Genomic DNA, 16,236 nt, shown 5'->3' on the forward strand with positions numbered 1-16,236 from the left:
CGCCCTGACCGCACCTCTTAAAGGAGCCGCGCCCCACCGCGGAGAGAAAGAGACCAACAGGTGTAAAATCGATCCAGTCTTTTATTTGGGGCGTGGGGGTGATGGTGGCTCAGATCCCTAGGGAAGCAGCACCCCCATACCCCAGCAGTGTGACCCTGTGCTCCTGTCCCAGTGTCTGTGTGTGTGTGTGTGTGTGTACGTACAGGGGGGCTCCGGCTCAAGGATGGGGTGCTGGAGAGGAGCCCCGTGCCTGGAGGTAGTACTGCCAGCCCGCCTCCCCTTGCTGGCTCCATCCCAGCACCCACAAAGGAGATGCACAACACTGGGGGCTTAAGGGGAGGGAGCTGAGTGGTGGTGGTAGTGGAGGAGAAATTGGAGACACCCAGAAAAACGAGGGTGTGGGAGAGGATTGTAGGAAAAGCCCTTGGTGCCATTTCTATAGCCCCAGCAGTGAGGTGGGGGGCTACAGATCCCCCAAGCGGGGATTGAGGTGCTTCTATGTGATAGCTGGTGACCCCCAAGTTGGAGGGACCAAAATCAGGGCTCACTTATGGGGTGCCCACTTAAGGGGGTGTCCACTCTTCTCCCTCCCCCAGCCCTGCACCCCAGGAGGGAGATTCACAGCAAAACAAACCACACAGTCTCGGGTCCCCTATGCCCAACCATCACCCGGCCCTGTGGAAAGGGGGGATCCATGGAGTGGGGGAGGATCTAGGAGGCTTGGTAGAGGTCCTTGCGCCTCCGCACCTCCTTGAGGACACGGGCACGAAAGGCGTCGGGGTCCTCCCCCCTGCCCTGCCACAGTCCCAGCGCCTCCTGCAGCTCCGGCCGGTGGGTCCGCAGGAAGGGGTTGTAGGTCTGCTCTTCCCCCAGCGTGGAGGGGCACTGTGGGGGCAGCTGCTCAGCTCCCCTGCTGCAGGCAGCACCCCCAGCAGGGAGCTGGGAATGCCCCCAGCACCCCCTGCCCTATGCAAGAGGGTGTTGGGGTGCAGCATCCCTGCCAAGGGAGCCCCCTGAGGGGCTCTGGTGGTGGGTGCTGCACCCAGAGATCCCCATGCCTCACCGTGCTCCTCTTCTCCTGGCGTTGCTGCACTGCCCACTGCAGCTTCTGCTCCAGTGCGGAATTGTCCAGCTCCAGGAGGCTGGCGAAGGTCAGGCACTCCAGTGCGTATTCGTGGCCTGTGGAGCCCCGTACACAGCCCTTAGCATCCCCCCCCACCCAGCTCTCCACCTTGGCAGAGGGGACGAGGAGGACACCAGCAGCTCTGCCCTGCTCTTGGGGACACTCACCTGGCCAAAGCAGCGTGTCCTCGCCCAAGCTCATGGCCAAGTCCAGGGAGGTGAGCATGGTCTCAGGGGAGCCCTCAAACGGCCTGCCTGGACCCCCACACAACCATCTGTCATGGGGGAGCCTGGTGGGTACCCCATAGCTCATCCCAGGGTGGGGTTGGACGCACTCACCACAGCCAGCAAGGAAGAGCAGGTCCCCGGAGAAGAGGCAGGGGGGGCTGCCGAAGGGGCCCCCATCCAGCACGTACACCATGTGTCCCACAGTGTGGCCAGGCGTGGTGAGCGCCTCGAAGGTCAGGCAGCCCACACTCACCTTCTCCCTGTCTGCAAGTGGGCTGTGCAGGGCACAGGGGGCACCGTCAGGGTGCTCCCCACAACCCCAGCACCTCAAAATACGCACCTCCCCAGGCAACCCTTCTCACACAGGAGCATGCCAGGTCTCTGCACAACATGGTACTGGGGGGATGGACTGGTGGGTGAGTGCCCCAGACAGTGGTGGTTGGCAATGAAGTCCCCCCCTAGATTTACAGGGGTGCTAGGGGGGTGCAGGACTTACTGGGTGAGCTGTGGGATGGCGTCGACAGCGCTGCCATACACCCTGCAGGACTTGTGCTTCTGGCAGAGCTCCCAGTTCCCTCCGCTGTGGTCCCTGCAAAAAGGGAGGTCAGAGACTCTAAATATATACCCCCCATATTTCCCCCACTAAATGGGGCAGGGCTGGGGGTTGCCTGAAGTGGGGCAACCTTCACAGCAGCTACCAACCCTTCCAGGGCCACCTCTTGTCCCTTACCAGTGTTTGTGTGTGCAGAATATGGCCTCCAGCATCACCCCCTCTTCTTCAATGGCAGCCTGGGAACGGGAGGGAAATATGGACAGAGAGATTGGGGGGGACAGAGAACCCAAGTACCAGAAACTGAGCTAGCTCGGGTTTCTGCATTACATCCACCCTTACTGTTTTGTTTTCCTGCTTGCAGCCTCCCCAGGCTCCTCACATTTGGACAGCCCTGGCTAAAAGCAGATTAGAGTGCATCCTCTCCTCGTGTCTCCCTGTCAAACTCTGCCTCCACCAGCTCCCCTGCCATGCTCCAGTCTTGCCTTGGGCACTAAGGGCTGCAGTTTAGGGGCAGATTTGCTTCCCTCTAACCCCAAAATACAGAGACACGCCACCCCCTCACCTGGAGACAGCCAAACACCAGGTCAGAGTGCTGGTGGGGTCTCACCTGTACAGCCAGCGGGTCAGAGGGGTCGATGACTGCTGCTTGGCTGGAGCCAGTGTCAATGACCAGGTAGCTGTAGTTGTTGGAGAGCACGGGAATGGGCAGGATTTTCAACCCTGGAGGGGGGGGACAGAATCAGGGCGTTAACCCCCAACTGGAAAAGGGGGAGTCCAGGCTAAACTCCCACACCTTACATCAAATTTTTAGCTAAACACGCTTCAGGCAATTCGGTGATGGCAACCCCTGCCCACCCAAAGTGCTGGAGGCACTGCAGGGCCGTGGTGAGGGAGGGGCTGGCCAGGACTCACCAGGGAAGCAGTAGGGCTGGGGCACCGAGTGGCCGTGCGGGTACCGCTCCCGAGCCTTCTTCACCTGCCGCTGGTAGAAGAGGTAGCCCAGGCGTGTGCGGGCGTACAGGCTGTACCTAGCGAAGGCAGACACCCCTAGGCGTTAAACCCAGCTCCCCTAAAGAGCCCGCTTGGGAAGGGGGCTACTGCCGAGGCTGTGACTCCCGCAGGGAACACACAAAGGGCCACTTTCTCATTCGGGGGTGCTAGAGGTGGTGTGTGTGTGCGCCACACCCCAGATGCATAGTGGGGGAGGACTGGCTCCCCAAGCAGCAAGGACTGGGGGACATTGCTGCCGGGCGCTCGCCGGAGGGGCTGGAGCTGGCTGCTCCTCCCCGTGCTCCCGGGGAAACATGCCAAAGCTTACTGTGGTCCCGGGAATCAGGCAAGAGAATGGGCCGAGGAAAAGGGAGGCAAGAAATGCCTCCGTGCATGTGGGGCTGCAAAAGACAACATGCTGCGGGACCCGAAGGGATCTCCCAGTTTGCACAGCAGAGACTTGGGACGGGATTGGGAATGGCGCAATTTCGGGCACGTCAAATCCCGGGCTGCAAAGTCCATTCCCGGCCGAAGGCACCCCATGGCACAGCGGGAGCGATCCCTGCACTAGAGGGCGGTCCCCTGCGTCTATGCCGGTGGGAGCCAGAAACCGGGGAGCAGGGGCTCCTGCCAGCAGCTGGTAGCCTGACAACGGCCGGGGCAGCGGGTCAGGTCAGCGGTGACACCCGAGAGAAGGCGCTCCTTCACCGGGAGGGTGACCGGCACCGAGCGGCGGGAGCCGGTGGCGGATGAATCCCCGGCCCCATCCCCATGCCCGGCCCCATCCCCATGCCCGGCCCCATCCCCATCCCCGGCCCCGGCCGCCCCCACTCCCCCGGCCGCAGCGGGCTGAGCCCCAGCGCGGTCTCTCCGTGTCTGCGCGGCCGCAGGTTCCTCCCGGCGCGGCTCCGCACAAGCCGGGAAGGATGGTGGGCCCTCCCTCCCGGCGGCAGCACAAAGGCGGGCGGCGTGGCCGCCTCCTCGCGGGGGGTCCCGCAGCGGCGGCCGCTCGCTCTTTCTCTCGCCCGCTCACTCACCCCAGGCGGAACAGCAGCGGGGCGGCGAAGGCCATGAGCGCGGCGGCGGCGCGGCGGGCGCGGCGGAGGAGGCGCAGGCAGGCGTCCCCGAGCCCGCGCGCCCCGGCCGCCGCCGCCGCCGCCGCCCCGCCGGGCCCCGCGGCCATACCGCTAACCGGCGTCACCGCCCGCCCCGCCGCGCCCCCTGCCGGCACCGGCACCGGCACCGGCACCGGGGGGGGACACACTCGGCACAGCGCTGGCGTCACCGGCCGAGAGGAGGGGATTCTCTCCCGCCGCTGTGAGGGGTGTCCCCCCGTGACGTCACTGCGTGAGGAAGGGGACCCCTGAGTGACGTCAGAGCGGGAGGGAAGTCCCGGGGGGACGGGCGAGGGCAGCGGGGTCCGTCCCGGGGAGCAACAGGCGGGAGAGCGCACCCCGCTGCCGGTCACCGGCCGTCCCGGTGCGGGGCGCGCAGCCGCCGCGGGGGGGCGCGGTGGGCGGTGGCTGCCCCCGCCCCGTCCGCCCGCCCCGTCCGACCCGTCCCGGCTCGTCCCAGCTGGTGGCGGCCGCAGCCCGGCGGAGCAGCGCGCAGCAGGTAGGCTGACCCGCCCCGCTCGCGCCCCCCGCCGTTCCCGAGGCCCCCGGCGGTCCCCCGCCGTCCCCCTCGTTCTCTCGGCTCCTCTCCGCCCGCTTCGCCCCCTCACCCCCCTGACCCTGCGCCCTCCGGTGCGGCAGCCGGCGAGGGGCTGTCCCAGCGCTCTCCGGAGCGTCCCGGAGACCTGCGGGGACTGGGCGAGGGTGGGCAGCCGGTCGCTAAACAGCGAGGACGCGCTGCGATCCCCTGTCACCAGGGTGGGTGAGGGCACTTCGGGTTGGGGTCTGGAGGAGGGGGACGGAGCGCGGTCCCGCGGGCAGGGACGCGGAGGGACGGGATTGCTACGCGCGGGGTCCCTCCGTGGCGCTGGTGCTGTTTTCCGGACCCGCGATGGCGTGGCGGGGAATCGGGGCGTGGTGCGGGGTGGTTCGTGGGAGGGCGGCGACATTTGTGCTGTGAAGAGTGTCCTCACGGACCCCGTGGAGTGTCTAGGGAGGGCTGGGCACGGGTTTGTGCCCGGCATGGTGTGGGGGTGTCGGGGCTGGGGCACAGGAGGACACCTCTGTCTCATGGGAGAGAGCTTGCAGAGGGGCAGGGATGTGGGAGCGGTGATGCTGAACCCCCAACAAACTTGTGTCGTGTGTGAGGGGTATGGGGCAGCGGGGAATCCCGGCCTGGGTGGGTCGTGCTGACCCGCTCCTGTGAGCTGAGCAGGGCTGGGCTGGGCTGGGCCAGGACAAGTTGTGCTGTGTTGAGTTGTGCTTTACTGATCCGCGCTGTGCTGCGGGAGGCAGCTGTGTCCTGTTGTACTGTACCAGGCTGTGCTATGCCGTGCCAGGCTGTGCCACTCTGTGCTGTGCCTTTTTAGGGTGTGTTGTACTGACCCGTGCTGTACTGGTGGGAGTTTCCAGGTTCTTCAAGAGTGAGGTGCTTTCTCAGGCAGCTTGAGTGTGGGGAACTCTGTCCCCCAACCCAAACCATGATTCCTCCTAAGGTGGTTGTGTTGCCCCCGGGAAGCTGTGGAGCTGATGGCAGGAGCCTGAGCCTGGCAGGAATGCCTGGGCAGATGGTGGGGTCAGAACCGTGTGCTACCTATGGGGTTGTGAAAGGGGTGATGGTTTTCTGTGCCCCATGTGCCTGTCAGATATGCCTTATCTGTGCTGAGTCACGGTTCCAGTGCAGAGTAGCACCCTGTCCCCAGAGACCATGTTCATGCTGGGGCCACTGAGCCGACCCCGGCTTGCCATCTGCCATCTAGCTGGTGACCTCAGTTTTGGGACTGTGCAGTGCCATGGATCTAGGAGGATTCAGCTGCTTGCTTCCCTGGGTGTGGCAGCTGCTGGGACCCGTCAGGCTGGTTCCTTCCCTGTGCCCAAGGCTACCCCAATGGGGAGGGAACAGGAGGGGCTGGAGCAGTCTAAGGTGCTGGTCATGGGCATAGGATAGGACCCTGCTGCTGATCTTGTGCTGGCCAGATACACCCTGCTTTCCCCAGACACCTGGGTTCCCTCCTGGGGACTCTGGCCCCCCTGTAACTTGAGTGTCAGTTACAGAGGCTTTCCTAGGATCAAGGTCTTATTTTGGGGCCTTTCCTTGGCCCCTCAGATGAGTTGGCACCAGGGGGTACCGTGTACTTTCTGGGAAGCTGCAGTGAACTTCCACACAGAGAAAGCAAATTTCCTATCTCTGTGGTCACTGCCATGCTGGTTGTTTATTTTTGGTGCTGTCGTCATCGTGATGATGAAGGGCAGTGTGACTGTGGCAGTTCTGCCGTAGCTGGCACAGTTGGATTGCAGTAGGGACTGATACGGAGCTGCTCCTTCCAGCCCGACATGGCTGGCATGGGTGTGCCTTCGGCATTGCTGCCTGTTCAGCCTGGCTGTAGGAAGCTCTGATGTCACATAGGAAGAAGTGCCCAATCCCCTCCCAGCCTGGTCCTGGTTAGGATCACATCCTGGTTCCTTTCCTGGGATGGTCCCAAGATCACATCACCGCTGCGGGCAGGAGGGTTGTGGGGGGTCCTGGCACCTTCCTGAGGTCTGGGCTGCCAGTGCTGAGGGGGTGGGAGGTGGTAAAGGCCTGGCACTGTCTACTGGCAGTGCTGTTGTTTTCCTGGCCTTGGAGATCCTGCTTTCCTTCTCCTCCTCCTGCTGGGACCAAGCCCAGCTGGCCCTGAGCCCGGGCTGCCTGCTCACAGCTGCTGGGGGTTCTGTGAGGGGGCCTGCTGTGGCCAAGGAGAGCAGCTTAGCCCCAGGGGGGTCCCAGCTCCACTCACCGAAGAAGAGTCCATGTTCTGTAGAGATGACGTAGGTTTCATTCCCCTCTTCTGAGAGTGGATTCAGGAGTTCTGGAGCCCCTGTGTGACTCATGTGGCTCTTGGGTGGGGCACACACCCGAAATGGGGGGAGCAGTAGGATCAGCGTCATTGTGATGAGGATCAGACCCTGCGTTTCCACCCCAGGCAGTCGGCAGGGTGATGCCATTTGTTCCTAGTGTGGTGCTACCAGGAGCCCAGAGCAGCCAGGAGTGCTGCTCCTTCCTCCCTGGCAATGGGCGGGCAGGTTTCAAAGGCCAGAGAGGTCAGATTCCGTTTGGAAAGGTTGCGTCCTCGACGCAGCCTGAGTCAGCGCGTGGCTGTGCCCTGCCCGCGGCTGACCGCTGACGCAGGTGCTGGGGACTCAGGGCACAGGAATGTGGGTGCCCTGGCCGAGGGACAGTGGGGACATCCCCCGTCTGTTGTTGACCTGCTGCCATTGATGCCAACTTGCCCTTACTAATTAGGAGCCACTATTAAAGTGGGAGGGGGGAAGTTTTGTGGCTGCACGATCCCCTCTGTCCCTGCACCTGTGCTCCTCTCACCCAGATCAGGTCCTGCCTGGGGAGGGGGACCTGTGCTGAAGCCCCGTGTCCTCTGTCCCCTCCAGGAGCCCGTGGGAGACGCGGGGAGCCGGCATGTCGCAGCCCACCGCGCCCCCGCTCTACGATGACAAGAACCCCCTGTACCCCCCGCCCCCCGCGGGGTACCCCCAGCCCCCCCACTATGCCGGGGGGTACCCGCAGCCTGGGGGATACCCTGCGGGGCCGGGGTACTCGCAGCCAGGGGGGTACCCAGCAGCAGGGGGGTACCCTCATCCAGGCATGCCCACCATGCCTATGCGGTTTGGTAAGTGGGGCACCTTGGTTTATTTGGGGGAGAGCACTAGAAACGGGGGTGCTCTGAGGGCCTGACCCTGGTGCTGAGGGGTGTCCACCATCACAGGTGACAGTGGCCTCGGGGATGGCTCTCCCTACCAATCCGTTGACTGGGACGATAGGAAAGTCCGGCACGCCTTCATCCGCAAGGTGAGTCCCAAGGGGCCAGGGGCACCTCTCAGGGTGGGGGCCAAGTGCTGACCCCCCTGTCTCTTGCAGGTCTATGCCATCATCTCCCTGCAGCTCCTGGTGACGGTGGGAATCATCTCTGTGTTCACCTTTGTGTGAGTAGAGGGTTCATCCTTACCTTTGTCCTGAAAAAGAGGGGAGCTTCAGTTCCTTGGGGGGTGTTCAGAGGGGACAGTAGGTGCTGTTTGCTGTCCCTCACACTTGTCTCTCCTGTCCCACAGCGATCCTGTCCGCTCCTTTGTCAAGAGGAATGTTGCCATCTACTACGCCTCATAGTGAGTAGGGGCTGTGCTGGCTCGTGCCCCCACATCCACAGCCTCCCAGGGGCTGGTCCTGGTGAGGGGTTTTGGGGCTGACACCTGCTGTCTCTCCTTGCAGTGCTGTGTTCCTGGTGACCTACCTGGTGCTGGCTTGCTGCCAGGGTCCCCGGTGAGTCTCTAGGACCCCCACGGTGGGTTGTGTGGGTATGGGGGATGTCTCAAGAGCATTAAGAGAGGTTCCTGCCTGGGGCTGTCCCTGGGTGATGAGGACCAGGGGGACATGACATAGTTGCTGTCACTAGCTTGCCTCTCTCCTGCTTCGTCCTCAGGAGACGCTTCCCCTGGAATATTATCCTGCTGAGCATCTTTGTGAGTAGGCTGGGACTGACAAGGGGTCCTGGTGGTCCCTCCATGGCACCCCAGCTCCCCAGGTGGGCTGTGGGGGGATAGGAGCATGTGGGCAGGTGGGCAGCCCACTGAGGTCACCCTTGTCTCCCACAGACGCTGGCCATGGGGCTGATGACAGGCACGATTGCCAGGTATGCCCTGGGGACCCTGCGGTTACAGGATCTGGGGGTCCCTCCTGTCCTCCACAATGCAGCCAGCTCAACTGAGAGGCTGCCAGGAGCCAGGGGATGCTCCAGTCCCTTGGGCTCAGAGACCGTGAAGTTCCTGTCCTGGATCAGGCTGCGGGGGAGGGTCTCCAACACTCCTCTGGCAGGAGGATACTGAAGTGTGAGGTGACTTTCTTTGTCTGTAGCATGTATGACACGAAAGCTGTCCTGATTGCCATGCTCATCACCGCCATTGTGGCCATCGTTGTGACCATCTTCTGTTTCCAGACCAAGGCAAGGAGAGGGATGCACCCTGCTGTGCCCTCTGTGGGCCAGGTGTGGGGAGCTGGTCAGTGGGGACACCCTGGGCTCAGCTGTGACATATGTGTGTGTGTGTCCCCCCGTCAGGTTGATTTCACATCGTGTCCAGGGCTATTCTGTGTGCTGGGCATCGTGGTCATGGTGACTGGGATCATCACTGCCATTGTCCTCTCTTTCAAATATGTGAGTGGGGAGGGCAGAGGGGCTGTGGGGTGCCTGGGTATTTCTGGTTGGGTATCCCCAAGGCTGGTGCAGGCAGGGGGTTTGGGGGTAAGCAGGGTGTGGTAGCAGCCCTGGAAGGCAGCTTGCCTGCAGGGAGAGTGTCACATCAGCAGCAGCTGCTCAAGAGCTGGGTGCAGGCAGGATCTGCCCTGCCTGGCCAGCTGCCTGCTGGCTCCCCGGCTCACCCTGCTGGTGTTCCCGTCCCGCACAGGTGCCCTGGCTCCACATGCTGTACGCAGCCATCGGGGCCATCGCGTTCACGCTGGTGAGTTGACGGCTGCAGCGGGCAGAGGGTGTTGGGCAGGGACTGGGGAGGGAGGGAGGAATTCCCCCCTGGTCTTTGCCTGACGCTCTCTGCCCCTGCAGTTCCTTGCCTATGACACCCAACTGGTGCTGGGGAACAGGAAGAACACACTGAGCCCCGAGGAGTACGTCTATGGTGCCCTCACCATCTACACTGACATCATCTACATCTTCACCTTCATCCTGCAGATAGTGGGCCGGGATTAGCCCTGGGACCCCTCCTGTCCCTCTCCAGCTGCCCCTCACCCCTCCTCTGGTCTCTGTACAGGATAGTCCGCTTACTGTGACTCTTAATGCTTTGGCATTCCTACCTGTAGGCTGCTAAGGAAAGGGCTTCCCTTGATCATCCCCCAGTAAGCCTTGAGGGCAGTGACTGGCAGAGACTGGCTGCCAGTGTTTAGGCAGTTTAGCCCAGCTTAGGCACCGCTTACCAAGGCTGTGCCAATGGCATTGTGCTGGCAGCGGAATGTCACAGCCCTGCCTGGGCTCAGTGAGCTGGCAGTGGCTGCTGGGATCGTGTTGTGATTTTTTGGCAGAGAACAGTTGGTGTCATTCACTCTGTGCCTTAAATGGGGCTGGCCATGCCCCCTCCCTGAGCTGTGGCTGTGCCCAGTGTGGGCAGGGGGCAGCTGGGACCTTCATGGCAGAGCTCACATTGCAGAGGCCCTGCAGCCACGGATGTGGGCAAAGTTGCACTTGCTAAATAAAACACTTCAGTTTTCCAGATGGTCCTAGTCTTACTGGTATGGCAACTCCCTTGAAAAACCTGTGGGCAGTCTCAGTGGGGGCTGCGGCCTGGTGCAGCACAAACACTGCTTTGAGATGGGAAAACCAAGGTCAAACTGCAACCAGGCCTGGCCTCCCTCCCCTGCCTGTAGCCCCTGCTGTTGTGGGCAGAAGTCTGGCTGCAGAACAGCTGGGGCCCCCACTGCTGAGGCAGGCAGAGCCTGGGGCTGAGCATTGAGGGAGTTACCACAGTGGGACTGCGCTGTTTCACTTTATTTGTCCCTAATCAAGTCCACAATCACTTCATGGTCTGGACAGGCAGGGCAGATGACACTGTCACGTGTTCCATGGGGCTGGTGTCCCCTTGGCCAGTTGCTCCAAGGTGCTGCAGTGACAGCCTGGGGATGGGGGCAGCTTGGCTATGCCCCCCTGACCACCTTGCTGTATCGCTCCGTCTCATACTCGCCCTGGTTGGCTTCCATCATTGTTCGGCGGATTTTGAGCTGCTCAAGGCGGTTTTTGTCCACTTGCCGTTTGGCCAGGAGGAAGAGGATGATGCCAGATGGCAATCCAATGGCCCTGCAGGACAGCCAGCGGTCAAGGAGATGGAGAAGGGAGAGAGTGGGCAGGGAAACAAGGGTGCTGTGCCAAGCTGGCTGCATGGACAGTGCCCTGCTCACTGCTACAGACCCCCAAAGCCCCTATTCCACCCCGGGCCCCACAAAGCAGCGCAGCCTCCCAGTGCCGACCCTCTCCCACCCCCTGGGCCACTCACCAGGCCACCCCCACCGGCTTCATCGGGTTCTTGCCCTTCTTGCGTGTGGGGATGTACTCCACGCCCTCGGGGAGCCCCCGGCTGCCAGGCTCCTGACCGGCCCGTTGTCCCGCTGGCCGGTGGCAGCTCTGCCCAAAGAGTCGTGTGCCCCGGGCGTCCGGCCGCCCCCAGGCCTTGGCAGGACACGCTGAAAGTCTTGCTGCCACCAGCAGTCCTGCGGGGACAGAAGCGTTAGGGAGGGGCAGCCAAGGGGAAGAGCCTGGGCTGCCTGAAGCTCCTGTCCCTGTCCTTATCCCTGCCCTTTTCCCTGTCCATCCCCATCCCCATCCCCGTCCCCCTGCCATAGCCCCTGCCCTTCCGCCAGGGGGAGCTCGAAAGAGGGGCGTGACCAACACAGCTGGGGCGTGGCCCTAAGTCCTCTCCTCAGCGGGGCGGGGCGGGGGTGTGTCGGGCCCGTGTGCCGAATTCCGCGACGCCGCGCCCTGAGGGTGGTGGCGGAACGGTCTCGGTCCTGCCGCCCCGGGGTTGCCCCTGCTCCTGCCCACCCACCCACCTGTCCGCCCGCCCGCCTGTCCGCCCGCCGTTACCCCGTAGTCCGCCTCGCGCCGCCGCCATGGTGCCGGTGTGCGGCGGCTCCGCTGCATGCCGGGAGCTGCAGTCTCTCCACACGGGGACTTCTAGGGGGAGGTGCCGCACAGTTTGCTAGCAGAAAACTACATCTCCCAGAGTGCACCGCGCAGGGCGGAGCCGGCCCGTCCTACTGGCGGAAGAGGCGGGATCCGGGCGCGGGCTCGGGCCGTGGTTGGCCGGGGCGGGCGGGGATTGAGCGGGGCGGGGCGCGCGGCGGAAGCGGCGGCGGCGGCGGCAGCGGCGGCGGCGGGGTGGGTCGGCATGGAGCCCGTGGAAGGCCCGGGGTCGCTGGACCTGCACGGCGACGAGGAGATCATCGAGGTGGTGGAGCTGGGCCCGCCCGGGCCGGGTGAGACGGGGCGCCCTGCGCCACGCACCGGGCAGGGCCTGCGGGGGCTCCGGCCTCCCGCCGGGGCACCGGGAGCGCTGCGGCCCCACCCCGCCCCCAGGCCCGGCCGGTGCATCCCCCCTCTCCTCGCGTTGCGTCGTGTCCCCGTGCGGTTTCCCTGCTCTGGGTCTCGTGGCCGCATGGCGCATCCCCCGCTGCCCCGTCCCGCAGGGACCCCCGCTGCCCCGCCGAGCCGGGCAGGCCGCGAGCCGCGCCCTGACCTTCGCCCTCCGCAGATGACCTGGCCGAGGAGATGGAGGACGTGGACTTTGAGGACGAGGGGGCAGAAGAGGCCGATGCCGAGGCTTGGGAGTCGGAGGATGACGAGGGGGTGGAGGAGGGCATGGAGGCACAGGACGACAGTGAGGTCACGTTCTCGCTGCACTCGGGTGAGTGCTGGGCACGGCCAGAGCAGCTGGGACCCCACTCGAGACCTGGTCTCATCTTGGCTTTCCCTAGAGTCCAGGGATGCAGAGGGCCTTGCTAGGCTGCTATCTCCCAGCGTTTTTGGGACAGCCATCAGGACTCAGCTGCCCTGGGCTTGTTTCTGCCTTGCGCTCTGGCAGAAGAGCCATTTGGGCCTCCCATCGCTGTAGCTGGCCCTAAGCTTGGCAGAAAGCCTGTGCTGCTCCTCTCCCACGTGAGGAATTGATTCTCACTGAACGGGGCTGGAAGTTGAGGTTGCTGACATCCCATGTCAGCACGGGGTTTGGATCCCCTGGGAATATCAGGTGAGGCAGAATTGGCTCCATAGCCATTTAGCCTTTACTCTTTTGTGAAGCTTCTGTCTTCTGTGTGAGCCTTGACCCCAAGACCAACACTCTGGCAGTGACAGGCGGAGAGGATGACAAGGCCTTCGTGTGGCGTGTGAGTGATGGAGAGCTCCTGTTTGAGTGCTCAGGTGAGGTGCAGCCAACAGCTGTGTCCCCTCTCAGCAGTGTCCATCTGGACACATTTTTCTCCAACTGATGCTGTGCTTCTGACCATCGTCCATAGCTTGGCCTGAGTAATCTCTGTCCCTCATGTTTGCAGGACACAAGGACTCGGTCACCTGTGCTGGCTTCAGCCACGACTCTGTGTTCGTGGCCACAGGTGACATGTCAGGGCTTATCAAAGTGTGGCGGGTGGATGCCAAAGAGGAAGTGTGGTCCTTCGAGGTGGGGGACTTGGAGGTGAGTGGTGCTGTGGGGACCTCCCCAGCCAGCAGGTGGGGTGGCAGCACTTTTGTGACGCTGCCTGTCCCTCTCTCTGTCCAGTGGATGGAGTGGCACCCTCAAGCCCACGTACTTCTGGCTGGTACAGCTGATGGCAACACCTGGATGTGGAAGATCCCCAGTGGGGACTGCAAAACCTTTCAGGGTCCAGCATGCCCAGCCACATGTGGCAGGATCCTGCCGGATGGTGAGGCGTGGGGCCTCTCTGGAGTGGGAAATATCACCAGCTCTGTGTGGGCCATCTGCCCTCTTGCTTCTCCCAGTCTGTGCTGAATGAGAGGTGGGGCGATGAGGGGGGCCCTGTTTCTATCTGCTGTCTCTGTCTCGCCCAGGGAAGCGAGCAGTGGTGGGGTATGAGGATGGGACCATGCGCATCTGGGACCTAAAGCAGGGAACATCACTGCACGTTCTGAAAGGTAAGGAAAAGGTTTATCACTTGGGCTAGTCCCAGCTGGCAAACAGCCCCTTCTAGTAGGTTCTGGCCTCTGTCTGGGTGGGGAGGAGGTATTCTCTGAGGGCAGGTGGGATCCTGACACTGGGTTTCTCCATCCCCACTGGTGGCTGTTGCTTGTGTGAGTGCTGGCAAAGCCGGGCAGGGTGGAGGCTGCAGGATGGTGTCTTTTAAGGCTGACTGGGTCTCTGTGGGGAGGATGGATAAAGCTCACCCCTGCTGCTCACTCCCCCAGGCCAGGATGGCCATCAGGACCCCTTGACGTGTGTGGCCAGCAACCAGGATGGCAGTTTGATCATGACTGGCTCTGTGGACTGTCACGCCAAGCTGGTCAACTCCGCCACGGGCAAGGTGCGTCTGCGTGGGCAGGGCAGAGCCACAAGTGCTGAGAAGCCCCCAAGCTCCATGTCCTGGGCTGGAGACAGAGCCAGGAGCTCTGGGGACCCCCCCAAATCCAGGGCCGGTGTGCTGCCATCGGCAGGCGGCAGGCGGCGCCCTCGCGCTGCCGGTGGAGCACGGGCTGGGTGGTCCTGCCCGGTTCCTGGAAGTTCCCTGGTTGGCTCCCAGGAGTTAAGGATTTGGGGCTGCGCCTTGTTTTAAGGACGGTGCAGACTCGGTGTCGAGTACAAACGGGACCTCTGTGCATCTGGGTCTCCTTCCCTTAGGGTATAGTCACCCTCCCTCTATACAGGTGGTGTGCGTGTTCAAGATGGAGAGCGTGACCCCCAAGGCACCCATCAGTGAGGGCGAGGAGGCAGAGTCCAACTCAGTGGAGTCGCTGGGCTTCTGTAATGTGTGAGTGATGGGACAGTCCCTCTTCAGTGCCAGATCTTACAGGGCTTGTCATATAGATCCATTTGCATCCCTTGTACTCAATCTGCTGCATTATCTCCATCCTCCCTGCCTGGGTGTGGAGATCCCAGATCACTTTGGTGTGAGGCCAAGGCATACCAGCTGCTCAGTCCTCTCTGCAACTGTAGGGATTCTGGACTAGCCTGGTGGATCCCTGCTTGGCTGGGATACTCTCCAGACAGCTGTTTTCCTGCCAGGACATGGTCATCTCCTTCACAAACCATGCGCTGATTGCTGACTTGCTGTACTGTTGGGTTTCCCAAGCAGGGTGCTTATGGCTCCAGCCATCAGGCTGTCCCTCATCTTCTGACTACATTGCAGCCTTCAGCATGGGGTTTGCTTTTTACCTGGAGCCTTTATATGTTTCCATCCCTGCTTCCCCATGTCCTATGTAATGTCTGTTCCCCTGTCTGTAGGATGCCACTGGCTGCTGTGGGCTACCTTGACGGCACACTGGCTATTTATGACCTCTCCACACAGAGCCTAAGGCATAAGTGCCAACACGAGGTACTGCCCTCCCCCCCTTCCCTAGGCCTGGGAGGTGGGCTTTGGGCCTTTTGGAGATCTCCCTCAGAGCCCAGGGGCCAGTTCCTAATTTGTACTTCTCCCTTAGCCTTGGGCTTCCCCAAAGGGCAGCCGCAGTCTCTGCACAGCAGATGTGCTCAGCCCTGAGGTCTGTTCTCCTGTGGGGATGGCAGACACCATGAGGGGGTGGGGGTACATGGGGGGAGCTAAGACTTGCTGGAGGTCCCCAATGTGGTCTCCTCTGCCCCAGTCGGGGATCGTGCAGCTGCTGTGGGAGGAGAGCTCGGCCGTGGTGTACACCTGCAGCCTGGATGGGGCCGTGCGGCTCTGGGACGCCCGCTCGGGGAAGATGATCAGCGAGTACCGAGGGCACTCTGCTGAAATCCTCGACTTCGCCGTCAACAAGTGAGCAGGCAACCCCTGGACCCCTTCCCTGCTGGGTGGAGGGAGCAGTGATAGCAGCCTAGGAGCTCCAATCACAAGATGTCTCTTCTTTGAGTGGCCTTGTGTCTAGTCCCAAAGTGGGGGACAAACCTACGTCCATGCTGAGACTTAAGGGTCTCAAGGGGAGGTGATGGTCTGGGATACTGGCAGCCCTCAGCCCCACCTCTGAGCCCTGTCTCCCTGCAGGGATGCCTCCATTGTGGTGACCACCTCAGGCGACCACCAAGCCAAAGTGTTCTGCGTCCAGCGCCCCGATCGCTAGAACTGTGTCAAGGGATGGAGTCCTGGTGCTGCCTGGCGCCTTGAGGGATGAGGGACATGGTTTCACCACCCTTCTCCAGTGCGTGCTTTGTAATTTTTCCAGCCTGCCCTGCTTTGCCCTCACCATCTAGGGGCCAAGCCAGGGGTTTTGTATGAAGATGTCTTTAATTATATAAATTATTTCACTTAACTGGATGCCATCTACTCTGCTTGTTGGGGGGAAGAGGATGTGAGGAGCTGTGCTCCCTCCTCAGGGATCTCCCTGGCATCCAACCATGGCCTGAGGATCAGTGGCTGAGACTTCCATCCTAGCTCTCCATGGTGTGGGGAATGAGGGGGTCAGGACAGGATGGAAGGGTGCAGATTGCTAGCTTAAGGTAAGAGAATCCTGCTCTCTACAGTCCAGAAGTTCCCTAACAGAA

The 16,236-nt window shown here is 62.3% G+C and overlaps 4 protein-coding genes across 4 annotated transcripts; 2 read left to right on the top strand and 2 right to left on the bottom strand.

The window, feature by feature from the left end:
* Window positions 1-63: 63 nt before the first annotated feature.
* LOC306804292 (putative hydrolase PNKD) lies at window positions 64-4,079 on the bottom strand. The gene is made up of 9 exons (XM_079310674.1): window positions 3,931-4,079; window positions 2,816-2,931; window positions 2,511-2,623; window positions 2,081-2,139; window positions 1,847-1,939; window positions 1,462-1,625; window positions 1,291-1,377; window positions 1,064-1,179; window positions 64-885 (listed from the first exon to the last, which is right to left on the bottom strand). The coding sequence occupies exons 1-9, from the start codon at window positions 4,074-4,076 to the stop codon at window positions 712-714; spliced, it is 1,068 nt and encodes a 355-aa protein (XP_079166800.1). The 5' UTR covers window positions 4,077-4,079; the 3' UTR covers window positions 64-711.
* A 185-nt stretch (window positions 4,080-4,264) lies between these two features.
* On the top strand, window positions 4,265-10,274 carry TMBIM1 (transmembrane BAX inhibitor motif containing 1). Its single transcript, XM_079310675.1, has 11 exons — window positions 4,265-4,507; window positions 7,432-7,670; window positions 7,767-7,849; window positions 7,919-7,983; window positions 8,110-8,163; window positions 8,267-8,317; window positions 8,478-8,517; window positions 8,650-8,687; window positions 8,909-9,206; window positions 9,457-9,510; window positions 9,612-10,274. Exons 2-11 carry the CDS (start codon window positions 7,460-7,462, stop codon window positions 9,753-9,755), a joined length of 1,038 nt encoding a protein of 345 aa, XP_079166801.1. The 5' UTR covers window positions 4,265-4,507; window positions 7,432-7,459; the 3' UTR covers window positions 9,756-10,274.
* A 252-nt stretch (window positions 10,275-10,526) lies between these two features.
* On the bottom strand, window positions 10,527-11,785 carry LOC306804296 (uncharacterized protein). Its single transcript, XM_079310678.1, has 3 exons — window positions 11,637-11,785; window positions 11,050-11,263; window positions 10,527-10,853 (listed from the first exon to the last, which is right to left on the bottom strand). Exons 1-3 carry the CDS (start codon window positions 11,662-11,664, stop codon window positions 10,694-10,696), a joined length of 402 nt encoding a protein of 133 aa, XP_079166804.1. The 5' UTR covers window positions 11,665-11,785; the 3' UTR covers window positions 10,527-10,693.
* An 80-nt stretch (window positions 11,786-11,865) lies between these two features.
* On the top strand, window positions 11,866-16,004 carry AAMP (angio associated migratory cell protein). The gene is made up of 11 exons (XM_079310672.1): window positions 11,866-12,028; window positions 12,304-12,456; window positions 12,849-12,968; window positions 13,100-13,239; window positions 13,324-13,468; window positions 13,614-13,697; window positions 13,968-14,083; window positions 14,424-14,527; window positions 15,001-15,091; window positions 15,360-15,514; window positions 15,740-16,004. Exons 1-11 carry the CDS (start codon window positions 11,941-11,943, stop codon window positions 15,813-15,815), a joined length of 1,272 nt encoding a protein of 423 aa, XP_079166798.1. The 5' UTR covers window positions 11,866-11,940; the 3' UTR covers window positions 15,816-16,004.
* The last annotated feature ends 232 nt before the right edge of the window (window positions 16,005-16,236 follow it).

The sequence above is a fragment of the Erithacus rubecula genome (genome assembly GCF_903797595.1).
Source record: "Erithacus rubecula genome assembly, chromosome: 8".
NCBI lineage: Eukaryota > Metazoa > Chordata > Aves > Passeriformes > Muscicapidae > Erithacus > Erithacus rubecula.